The following is a 12,811-nucleotide window of genomic DNA, read 5'->3' on the forward strand; positions in this document are numbered from 1 at the left end:
GGGAAATGGGGGGCTTTAACTACGTGAACATATTCATGCGTCGTGTGTCCCTACCGAAGTATAGATCACCTCATGTAAATTCAATGTAAAAAAAAAAAGTGATGAAAAAAAGCTGCCTTGTCTTGGAATCGAACACACATCTCCAGGTGTCCAGACCAACACTTAACATGGTGAGCTATAAGCCAGCTGGTTTACAGGCAAGTGAGCTCACATTATTTTGGGCAGAAAATTTGGTTATTTTACTTCTCAATAGGTGATCAATAGGTGTTCCTCCAAGAAATGTGCTTGTTTCTTCGTGTGAATGTGTTCAGGCCTTGACTTGCATCACACATGATTTTTTAGGGAAGTATTGGATGAGATTAAGCAATAGTTTTTAACATAAAGAAATCACAGAAAGTAAAAAATTATTGGCAGTAAAAAAACGTAAATTTTCTACCGACGAAAAGTCCGTTTTTTTTCACAGTGTTCATTATTCAAGTCTTGAGATTCTATAAAACTGATTTTTAGCCGATTCTGTTGGCGTTTTGTGGGAGAAATAATCGATGGGGAAAGAGTGGAAACTGGCCAAATCAAGCGAAAAACGGCCAAAAACGGCCAACTTTGGTGAATTATTGTAGCGCCCCCTACGGTTCAAATTGCACGAAATTTGCTGTGAATATTTCAGGCTCCCTTCTGCACATATCCTGACAGTCTGTTATTTTTTTCCCCCAATAGTGTTGAAGTTATGAGCATTACAAAACAGGACACGCCCCTAAAATGTTCGTTCGGCCATAGATGCTTACCACAATAATATATTTGAAAAAAGATGATAGATCTTAGATGATATAGCTTCCATGATCATTATCTCCAATAGGTTTGGTATGAATTGGACACCGTCTGTCAGAGCAAACGCCTCTGATGTGTTTTTCACACAAAAAAATATGGCCGAAAATTTAAGTAGGCGGAGCTTAGGGTCCTGAGAGGCTTTTTTGTAGAGCAGGTCCAAGTGGACTTGGGAAAAATAAAAGCTAGTCATTTGATCAAACTGGGTGAGGGGCGTCGCCGGCAAATTTGTAGGTGGCGCTAGAGAGCAATTTTTGAAAGCCGAATTTCGTCGGTGTCATCCGGCTATTTTCACCAAGCCTGACAAGCTTGCCAAATTTGGTGAGTTTTGGGATATGATACGTACCCCCAATATGCCCCCAATGTACAAAAATAAGAAGCGGAATTAAAGCTGCAAGCAGCGTCGAACGGGTCCTCGCTCACCCGCGGTCGAGCGGCGTGACGCCGCCCGCCAGGCCGAGGGCACGGGCACGCGGTCGGACTCGACTCGGCGCGACTTGTAACGAGCGCGACAAGTTTGGGGCGGATTCGACAAAGTCCAGTTTCGCCACTAGGTGGCGCTTTAACTATGTGAACATATTCATGCATCATGTGTCCCTATAAACAAAAACTCACGAAATCCATGATTTAAAAGCCTCGTCCAGCTGTTTACTGATGTTAGTTATGTTAGAGTAGAGAGAGGGAGAGAGAGACAGAAAAGAAAGAGAGGAGAGAGAAAAAGAGAGAGAGGAGAGAGAAAGAGAGAGAGTTCTTATTCCATTCTAAATAACGGGCGAGTCAAACAAATTTGGGGCGGACTGAAGGAAGTCCAGTTGAGCCACTAGGTGGCGCTTTAACTACGTGAACATATTCATGCGTCGTGTGTCCCTACGTGAAGTAGAGATCACGTCATGTAAATTCAATGTAAAAAAAAAAGTGATGAAAAAAAACTGCCTTGTCTTGAATCGAACACGCATCTCCAGGTGTCCAGACCAACACTTAACATGGTGAGCTATGAGCCAGCTGGTTTACAGTCAGCCAGTCAGTAGCTCACATTATTTTGGGGAGAAAAATGTGGTTATTTTACTTCTCAATAGGTGATCAATAGGTGTTCCTCCAAGAAAAGTGCTTGTTTCTTCATGTGAATGTGTTCAGGCCTTGACTGGCATCACACATGATTTTTTGGGAAAGTATTGGATGAGATTAAGCAATAGTTTTTAACATAAAGAAATCACAGAAAGTAAAAAATTATTGGCAGTAAAAAAACGTAAATGTTTTACCGACGAAAAGTCCGTTTTTTTTCACAGTGTTCATTATTCAAGTCTTGAGATTCTATAAAACTGATTTTTAGCCGATTCTGTTGGCGTTTTGTGGGAGAAATAATCGATGGGAAAAAGTGGAAAAGGGCCAAATCAAGCGACAAAACATAAAAACGGCCAACTTTGGTGAATTATTGTAGCGCCCCCTACGTTTCAAATTGCACGAAATTTGCTGTGAATGTTTCAGGCTCCCTTCTGCACATATCCTGATAGTCTGTTATTTTTTTCTCCCAATAGTGTCGAAGTTATGAGCATTACAAAACAGGACACGCCCCTAAAATGTTCGTTCGGCCATAGATGCTTACCACAATAATATATTTGAAAAGAGATGATAGATCTTAGATGATATAGCTTCCATGATCATTATCTCCAATAGGTTTGGTATGAATTGGACACCGTCTGTCGGAGCAAACGCCTCTGATGTGTTTTCACCAAAAAAAATATGGCGGAAAATTTAAGTAGGCGGAGCTTAGGGTCCTGAGAGGCTTTTTTTGTAGAGCAGGTCCAAGTGGACTTGGGGGAAAAAATGCTAGTCATTTGACCATACTGGGTGAGGGGCGCCGGTCAAAATTCCAGGTGGCGCTAGAGAGCAATTTTGAAAGCCGAATTTCGAGGTCAGTGTCCATCGTCTAGTTTCACCAATCCTGACAAGCTTGCCAAATTTGGTGCGTTTTGGGATATGATGCGTACCCCCAATATGCGGTCAAAGAGTAAAAATAAAAAGCGGAATAAGAATAATAAGAATTCTAACAATTTCAATAGGTTCCTCTCGGTCAGACTTCGTCTGTCGCTCGGACCCTAATAATAATACCCCTAACAATTTCAATAGGTTCCTCGGTCAGACTTATCTGTCGCCGGACCTAATAATACCCCTAACAATTTCAATAGGTTCCTCTCGGTCAGACTTCGTCTGTCGCTCGTTCAAAAATAAAAATCCAGAAGAATAATAATACCCCTAACAATTTCAATAGGTTCCTCTCGGTCAGACTTCGTCTGTCGCTCGGACCCTAATAATTAAAGGTGCAAGCAGCGTCGAACGGTCTCGTCACCCGCGCCAGCTACGCGGTCGAAGCTGACGGTTTCGACTCGGGCCGCGACTTATGTAGCGCGCGACAAGATTGGGGCGGATTCGACAAAGTCCAGTTCAGCCACTAGGTGGCGCTTTAACTACGTGAACATATTCATGCGTCGTGTGTCCCTACGTGAAGTATAGACCACGTCATGTAAATTCGATGTAAAAAAAAAAGTGATGAAAAAAAGCTGCCTTGTCTTGGAATCAAACACACATCTCCTGGTGTCCAGACCAACACTTATCTTGGTGAGCTATGAGCCAGCTGGTTTACAGGCAGCCGTAGCCGCTCACATTATTTTGGGCAGAAAAATTTGGGGCGGACTGAAGGAAGTCCAGTTGAGCCACTAGGTGGCTCTTTGAGTCTGTGAACATATCCATGCATCATGTGTCCCTATAAACAAAAACTCACGAAATCCGTGATTTAAAAGCCTCGTCCAGCTGTTTACTGACGTTCGTTATGTTAGAGTAGAGAGGAGAGAGAAGAGAGAGAAGAGGCCTGCAGCCTGTGGTCTCCTTCTTTTTCTTGATGCACTCACAGCGGTTTGCATCCATATATTTGGTGCATTACTGCCACCTGTTGGCCTGGAGTATGAAACGCAGGTGGATGCCTGGAGGTGGAAGTGACTAAATGTGACACAGTAACAGAAATCAATATTGGCGACATCCGGTACAGTTTAGAGCATGGTGCCAAGAGACTTTTCTTTCCGTCTACATGTGTTACATATACCTACCCAGCTTTATAAATGTAGGTCAAACGTAGCACCGGGGCTGCCTAATTGAAAATTTGTAGGTGGCGCTATGGAGCCAAATTACCATTTTTGAAGAATAAAAATCCTATCTGGTAACTACATCTTTGATTCTTAATATGTTTGCCAAGGGTATTTTCACAGGAGCATGTTTAGTCCTCAAAGCCCCTTCGTTGTTTGATGCGAAGAATGGGTTGGCACAGCAATAGTGTAACACCGAACGTAAAATGCTTTGGGGGCTGACATCATGACAATGTTTGGATTGTGTGTTACAAATTTGAAGCCGATCTGATTGACCGACTAAGAGAAGCAAGCCTATCGTGAAAGTGAATAAATTATGGTTATTTTACTTCTCAATAGGTGATCAATAGGTGTTCCTGGAAGAAATGTGCTTGTTTCTTCGTGTGAATGTGTTCAGGCCTTGACTGGCATCACACATGATTTTTTGCGTTAGTATTGGATGAGTTTAAGCAATAGTTTTTAACATAAAGAAATCACAGAAAGTAAAAAATTATTGGCAGTAAAAAACCGAAAATTTCCTACCGACGAAAAGTCCGTTTTTTTTCACAGTGTTCATTATTCAAGTCTTGAGATTCTATAAAACTGATTTTTAGCCGATTCTGTTGGCGTTTTGTGGGAGAAATAATCGATGGGGAAAAAGTGGAAAAGGGCCAAATCAAGCAAAAAACGCCAAAAAACGGCCAACTTTGGTGAATTATTGTAGCGCCCCCTACGGTTCAAATTACACGAAATTTGCTGTGAATGTTTCAGGCTCCCTTCTGCACATATCCTGACAGTCTGTTATTTTTTTCCCAATAGTGTTGAAGTTATGAGCATTACAAAACAGGACACGCCCCTAAAATGTTCGCTGGGCCATAGATCCTTACCACAATGATATATTTGAAATAAGATGATAGATCTTAGATGCTATAGCTTCCATGATCATTATCTCCAATATGCTTGGTTTGAATTGGACCCCGTATGTCGGCGCAAACGCCTCTGATGTGTTTTTCACAACAACAAAATATGGCGGAAAATTTAAGTAGGCGGAGCTTAGGGTCCTGAGAGGCTTTTTTGTAGAGCAGGTCCAAGTGGACTTGTGAAAAAAAAAGCTAGTCATTTGAACAAACTGGGTGAGGGGCGTCGCCGGTCAAACTTCCAGGTGGCGCTAGAGAGCAATTTTTGAAAGCCGAATTTCGAGGTCCATGTCATCTGGCTATTTTCACCAAGCCTGACAAGCTTGCCAAATTTGGTGAGTTTTGGGATATGATACATACCCCTAATATGCCCCCAATGTTCAAAAATAAAAATCAGAAGAATAATTCCCCTAACAATAAAAATCAGAAGAATAATTCCCCTAACAATAACAATAGGGTCCTCTCGGACAGACTTCGTCTGTCGCTCGGACCCTAATAATAAGAACCCTAACAATTTCAATAGGGTCCTCTCGGACAGACTTCGTCTGTCGCTCGGACCCTAATAATACCCCTAACAATTTCAATAGGGTCCTCTCGGACAGACTTTGTCTGTCGCTCGGACCCTAATAATACCCCTAACAATTTCAATAGGTTCCTCTCGGTCAGACTTCGTCTGTCGCTCGGACCCTAATAATACCCCTAACAATTTCAATAGGGTCCTCTCGGATAGACTTCGTCTGTCGCTCGGACCCTAATTATCGTGTATCTGGCAACCCTGAGATCGGTCGACCAATGACTGTCCTCTAAACCGTCAGAGCTCACGTAAGAAGGGAGATACCATTTCCAAAACTTGTAAGGGGTAAATACGAGTTTATGAAAACCCAGAGAAACACGAATATCCGACGAAGCAAAATCCCGGACGTTTTTGGAATCCCTGCCGGACGCATTTTTTAGGGCTCAAAAGCAGGACATGTCCGGAGAAAGAGGACGTCTGGTCCCCCGATGTCCAGTCGTCCCCATGAGAGCAACAGCACGTTGTGAAGCTGTCGCTTTTGCAGTCCTCTCCTTTTCATACAGCTCGTGTATTCTCCGTGTGATGTGTGTCTTGAGTCTCATACCTGCCGTCATTTGTTGAGATTCTCCATGTTTGTTAAACCGTGAATGACTTTCTTTTCCGGCTCCACAGCAAGCAGAAGCAGACTTTTACAAAATAAAAGCCTGTGAGCAACACACTTTTACAATAATAAATCTTTCTTCTTCTCCTTCTAATTATTATTATTATGTTTTTGTTGTTGTTGTTGTTTTTCCCCCCACAAATACTCTGACTTTATGATATGTCCATTGTGTTGTCGTCTGCATTGTTTATTGTCCTCTAGGTGTTATGTCTATGTATTTTCTTTTGTCTAGGAAAAATAAATAAAAAAGAAGAAGAAAAAACATGCGTTAATGCGCGATAAAATAATTGTCGGTGTTAATTACTTGATGCGTTAACGCAAGATTAACGCGTTAACGTGCCCAGTCCTAATATATATATATATAGCTTTGTGACTTTAAGTTGGTACAAACAAAGAAACAAAAACCTAGAGTTCCGTCACGTCTTGAAGGAAAAATGTTGCAAACAAATTCCTTATCAAGTTGTCAGGTTGTCGCTGCTCTGAAAGATGACTCGTCCATCTCACCAGAGTTGGCAACGCCTAACAATTTCCTGGTAAATAGCCCGTTGACAGCTGATAGTTTCATTTTCAGTATTACGGACATTATTGAGGCCCTAAAGATGAAGACTCTCCATCCTGATGGATATATTGGCACCATTAAGGCTTTAAAATACTAGGTAGAGGATAAAATAATGCACGTATGGCTCCAATACCAAAGACTTACTACACTTAGCATATTCAGCCCCAAGACACTGCACCCCCCCCCCCCCGCAATCCACTTGGGTATGGTGCTGCAAACTGCTAGACGCTATTGCCTTAGCATCAATTCCCCCAACTGCGGAGCGGCCCGTTTTTCACAATGAACCGTGCAAGGGGGTGGGTAACCACGGTGGAGGGCCAACAGGAGAGGACTCGGGGAGGTCTGCTGTGGATCGTCGCCATGGAGCGCCACTACTCCCATTTCCTCACGAGCCCGCTCGTGTTTGTCCTGTAACCCGAGACAACGGGGAGGATCTGCACAAACAAGGGCGCAGCCCCGCTTCCATCACCAAGGATGAGGTTTTTATAGAGTCAAGGCGCTGAAGATTTTTAGGATGAAGATGAGTGCAAAAATATTATTTTATTCCTGGTTTTTAAATGTTACACGAGAGAGTGCACCAGATGGGAGCTACAGTCCAGAGCCGCGAGAGCAAAACACACCCAAAATAGACAAGAGCATCCGAGGAGTACCCAATCAAATACGTCACATTTGTTTAAATATGTAAAGAGATATATCTTAAAATGCAAACCTGATTAAGTCATCAGTTTCTAGGTAGAATTTAAATGTTTCAACCCAGGAAGTGGACAGCAATGTGCAATTTTCAGGATGTTGTGAACAGTTTTTTTTACCCCAGTTTCTCATTCTAGCTGGTACTGCTGCATTCAGCTGTTGTGCACCAGCTCTTTTGCAGATACCACCACCACAGTAGCAGCACCAATAAACTAAACACACAAGAATAAAAAATAAAAAACAGGGATGAAAGATAAAGATGTATACAAGACGTATACAAAGTAAAATATAAAATAAAAATATATATGTATCTATACAACATATATGCATACACAATACAATACTAATGACAAATTAAATTAAATATTAAAATATTAAATATAGACAGTGTGCAAAATGCAAAGTGTGTGTAGTGTAAATGAAGTGTGTGAAGTGCAGATCAACAGTGTAAATATTAAGTTATTATTGTAGTTATTGCACTATGATCTGGCAAGAGGTGATCATTCGGCAGGAATGTTCTCCTGTATCTGTCCTTGTGGCAGCGGAGCGTGAGGAGACGTCTGGAGAAAGTCCTCCTCTGTCCCTGGAGGAGGTGGTGGAGAGGGTGGTCCGGGTGGTCCAATATGGACAGCAGTTTCTTCAACGTCCTCCTCTCCACCACCTGTTCCAGGTGCTCCAGCTGGCAGCCGATGATGGAGCCAGCCTTCCTAACCAGTTTGTTAAGACGGATGCAGCCGAGAGCTCAGAGCTCAGGCTGCCACATCCTCATCAAATTTCTAGGAAAGTACTCGGGCTGTGGCGTGAATAAACATCAAGAGCTCGTGTGCGGAGGTGTGACAACTTGTTAGTGCTTAGAGCGAGGGCTGGCGCGTGCAAAAAAATTCCCCGTTGCAGTGAGACGACATCAAAAAGGTCAAGCCGTGTAAATAGTTATTTTTATTGCTTCAAATCTATACAGATTTTGTTAGCTTACAACCAGACCGTGTGCAATTTATCATCATCTTCTTTCATTCTCTGGAGGAACAATATCACCCTCCCTCCTCCTCCTCCTCTCTTTAACTACGACCAGCACAATCCGGGTCTCCAGGAAAGGTATGTCCATCAAAGTCCATTTTCAAAAAGTAGGAGGAAAGGTTGGACTTGTCGTCCACCGATTGAAAATAATGTCTCCGAGTGTCCAAAGATTCACCTTATCAACAGGGCCAGTGTAGCCCCAATGCCAGCAAATCCAGCGACGGCCATGAGTGTGTTCCTCACTGTGGACTCTGGGTCGGCTACCCGAAAGAATTCGACGAAGCCATCCTGGAAAAGATAATATAAATATATTGGACGGGAATCTTGTGTTGCACAATGAAAGCTGTTACGCAACCAGTTATTCCTCCTCCACACCCCCTTGCATCCTGTCATGCAGCCATTAGTCACAACTCACCCATGCATTGTTTTTGACCAGCCAGTCCCGCTGGTCAGAGAGCAGGTACGTAGAGATCTCCTGGCCCACCAGCTCCACACAGTTCCCCCAGTTCTTCTCCTTCAGGTGTTGACACACCACGGCCCCAAAGGCCACCAGGCTGGCGATCCGGCCCCAGTTTGTGGTCCCGTCCACAAAGAGGCTCTTGGCTACTTCTCTAACAAAGCTGGTGTCATCATTTCTGTCATCCAATGACAATTTGTTGATCATCCCTAAAAGAAAAAACAGGGAACATTAAGGCATGGGGGGGGTGTCAAATAACTATGATGATGGTACATTTAAAGTAACATTAAGTAAATGTACATCAGAATCAGAATTGTATTTATTGCCAAGTAGGTTTACACCTACCTGGAATTTGTTCTGGTGTATAGGTGCATACAGTGAACATAAAATGAACATAAAACATACAAACACAATAAGTTCTACAAGACAAAACAAAAAGCAGGGCAGGAGTGCAAAAGTGCATGTGCAATGTACAGTGTGCAAAGTAGTGTGAGCATAACACAGGCTTGAGGTGTGGGGGAGGGGAGGTGACCACGTCAGGTGGGGGTCCGGGCCTTGTTCATGAGGCCAACGGCAGCCGGGAAGTAGCTGGTTTTGTGGCGTGAGGTTTTGGTCCTGATGGACCGCAGCCTCCTGCCGGAGGGAAGGACCTCAAAGAGTATGTGACCCAGCCACAATCTTACCTGCCCGCCTCAGGGTCCTAGAGGCGAACAGGTCCTGTAGAGATGGCAGATTGCAGCCAATCACCTTCTGGCAGAGCGGATGACACGCTGCAGTCTGCCTTTGTCACTGGCAGTGGCAGCAGCGGACCAGATGGTGATGCAGGAGAAGAGGATGGACTCAATGATGCAGGTGTAGAAGTGCACCATCATTGTCTTTGGCAGGTTGAACTTCTTCAGCTGCCGCAGAAAGTACATCCTCTGTTGAGCTCTTTTGGAACGGTCCTGGGAGATGATGGTGCCCAGGAAGCGGAAGGACTCTGCAGTGTCGACTGGGGAGTCCCTCAGGGTGATGGGGGTGGGTGGGGCTGGGTTCCTTCTGAAGTCTACGACCATCTCCACTGTCTTCAGAGCATTTAGCTCCAGGTTGTTCTGCCCACACCAGGTCACCAGATGATCAATCTCCCACCTGTAAGCGGACTCGTCCCCCCCAGAGATGAGCCCAATGAGGGTGGTGTCGTCCGCGAACTTCAGGAGCTTGACGGACTGGTGACTGGAGGTGCAGCTGTTGGTCTACAGGGAGAAGAGCAGAGGGGAAAGAACGCAGCCCTGAGGGGAACCGGTGCTTATAGTCCTGGAGTCAGAGACGTGCTTCCCCAGCCTCACGCGCTGCCTCCTGTCAGACAGGTGGAGTCAGGCACGCTCAGCTGGGAGAGCTTGTGTCCTGCAGCAGAGCCGGAATGAAGGGCTGTGTCTACTACCACACACTTTACGAAGTACACTGCAATGCAGTGCACTACAATTCAGTGCACTGTATTGCAGTGCACTGCGTCGCTGATAAGTGCTGTCTCAAATGGAACACTTACGTTAACCACTTGGCGGAAGTGACGGACGCAAATCTGTTCACGGCACCCGCGAAATTAAGCCGGGAGTGACGTATGCAAATCTGCTTGCGATACCCTAACCCTTAAACTGACAAAATGAATGCACTTCTTGCCCTCTTGTTGTCCATTGTTTACCCCTTTCTCCACCCCATGTGGAAACTGCGATACCTCCACAATCGCGACAGGAGCCTCCGCCTTCTGGCTGAAGTCGAGATGGTATATGTAAATTTAATTGTGTGATTTTGCCTTACCTTCACAGCATAGCTTCATGTAGTAGTTGCAATTAAATTCTCCTCGCTAGGTATGCTAAATTCTCAATTATCTTTGTCAGAAGTAGCCTTCTTCTTTGCAATCCACATACACACCATATGGAAATAAAACATGACAAATCTGTACATGTTTGTCCCTAGATTCCAATTAGTTTGAAGAATTATCCACTGAAATGATAGGCATCATCTGCTTGAATTCACACGGTAATAGGCCTACTTTGACTGACTGTACTTTTATACACATCTCTGTTGTAGTGAAGTTTACCCTGATACAGGAATCAATTAGCAATTTAAATAAATAAAGGTGAAGGTTATGAACAGCTATCAGTTACTTAATGTCCCCCCCCCCCCCACACACACACACACACAGACACACTCACTCCTCACTACCTACCATTGTACGCGTATCTATGCTTCTCCAAAACGTCTTTCACGACCCTTTTCATCGTAGTCAGCTCTCTGCTTTCGTGCCACTGGGCTTTCGAAAGTCCCGTAAAGTCTGCCAGGAACCGGCCCATGAGCTGCCTCGTGTCGTTCTCCAGCACCATGGCGGAAGTGAGTCTTCTTCTTCTGTGGTGTTTTACGGCAGCTTGCATCCTATAAGTTGCACTACTGCCATCTTCCGGTTCCCAGTTACTACACTTTCCCCATCAGTCCTGTTGCTCGCAAAAAATGCATGAAGCACCCTCTTCCCAGACCACTAGACCCCCACTCCAATATACTTCCTAGCTCTCTTCCCTTCATCCCTAGTCTCTCCATTTCTTCCAACATGTCCTTCCTTTCTGCCCTGTATTTATTGCATGTGGTGACAACATGTTGTACAGTTTCTGGTGCCTGGCAGTGCTCACAGAGTCCAGTTGGGTGTTTCCCCATCACAAATAATGTGCTGCATAAATAACTGTGCCCTATCCTCAATCTTGCCATTGTGCCTTCTTCCCTCCTATTTCCTCCCCTGACTTTTACCCCGCTCACTTTACTCTGAATTGAGTACAAGTGTCTCCCCCTCGTCTCCTGGTCCCATTGTCGTTGCCATACCCTGTTGATACTTTCCTTGATGATGCCCTTTCCCTCTGCTTTAGATAACTTAACATCTACTTGCACTCTGTTCTCCTTTAGTGCCCGTTTGGCTAGTTTGGAAGTGAGTCTGCGCAGCGTCCCTCTCATAGACATCCAGCGGAATGGCTGCGTCATCACATTGCGCATCACGTCATCGAATATATTTTAAACCAACGGCTATTTTCTTTTTTTTGGCATATAAAATAAATTAGGGGAGGAAAAAAAATAAGATTAATCTGAATCCTGGTGATTCTTAAAGGCGAAATTAAATAAAAACAGGAAGGGTTATAATTTGTATTTTTCCCCGATTGTTCCCACGGACCGACTAGGCGGTATCAGTGACGGAAATACTCATAGCCAAATAAGGGCACAATTACAAATAATAAAAGAGATAGAAGTTATAATAATAACATTTAGTTTTTTCATCTTTCCATTTATACCATGACATTGTATTTTAGAAATATGTTTTCTATGTAAAGCAGTTCTGGTGGCATAAATAACAATGTTATATATTTATGTTTCATAAATGACAGCTAACTCTGACTCAATGTAGGCCGCACTGATGTCATTTATATTCTGCAATAAATGGCTGTTATGACCCAGTGTCAATGGCCAACATTGTTTTATTATATATATAATATATCACGTTACACACACACACACATCAAACATAACCTTTATATTTCACATAAGGGTGTATTGACCCATTTACTTAACTGTAAGGCGCCAGACTTCTTGTCGACCCCGGTCTGAGACATGTCAATTAATGCTTCTACTAGAACTTTCCAGTTATGTTAGGAATGATGGAAAAAGCCAACTCTCGATCTCTCACTGTTAAAGGGTCACGTGCTAGAAATGGTGTGCTTCCCCCTGGTGGTCAGATGGAGGTATTTTGCCTTTCAGCACATCCTTTATGTGTAAGATCTAACATCCAACAAAAAACAACAAGGAAATCGTATTAATGTAAAAGTTTATTTCAAATACTGACAAAAATCCTCTCACCTACTCCTACACAACTGAAACATTCCAAATACACCGGTATTCTCGGAAGTCTTAAAATCATTCCCGTGTTCTCCAGTCATCCTCTTTTATCACGTAAACCCTTTTTTCCCCTTCTTTTTCTTGGAAGCAAGGGGGTGCCTCTGATTTTCCCTGCAGTGATCTTGGGCCAAGATGAAATATACTAATTATGC

General features: G+C 43.7%; 1 protein-coding gene across 1 annotated transcript; it reads right to left on the bottom strand.

The window, feature by feature from the left end:
• Nucleotides 1–8,298: 8,298 nt before the first annotated feature.
• LOC130196114 (induced myeloid leukemia cell differentiation protein Mcl-1 homolog) lies at nt 8,299–11,110 on the bottom strand. Its single transcript, XM_056417977.1, has 3 exons — nt 10,957–11,110; nt 8,709–8,959; nt 8,299–8,581 (listed from the first exon to the last, which is right to left on the bottom strand). The coding sequence occupies exons 1-3, from the start codon at nt 11,108–11,110 to the stop codon at nt 8,465–8,467; spliced, it is 522 nt and encodes a 173-aa protein (XP_056273952.1). The 3' UTR covers nt 8,299–8,464.
• Nucleotides 11,111–12,811: the final 1,701 nt, after the last annotated feature.

The sequence above is a fragment of the Pseudoliparis swirei genome, chromosome 7 (genome assembly GCF_029220125.1).
Source record: "Pseudoliparis swirei isolate HS2019 ecotype Mariana Trench chromosome 7, NWPU_hadal_v1, whole genome shotgun sequence".
Taxonomy (NCBI): domain Eukaryota; kingdom Metazoa; phylum Chordata; class Actinopteri; order Perciformes; family Liparidae; genus Pseudoliparis; species Pseudoliparis swirei.

Excerpts from the sequence above, each read along its gene's own strand:
- LOC130196114 (XM_056417977.1), bottom strand. The coding sequence starts at position 11,110 with ATGGTGCTGGAGAACGACACGAGGCAGCTCATGGGCCGGTTCCTGGCA. Across the intron at positions 8,960-10,956 it reads GCATAGATACGCGTACAATG|GGATGATCAACAAATTGTCA; the intron begins GTAGGTAGTGAG and ends TTTTTCTTTTAG. Across the intron at positions 8,582-8,708 it reads TGGTCAAAAACAATGCATGG|GATGGCTTCGTCGAATTCTT; the intron begins GTGAGTTGTGAC and ends TATCTTTTCCAG.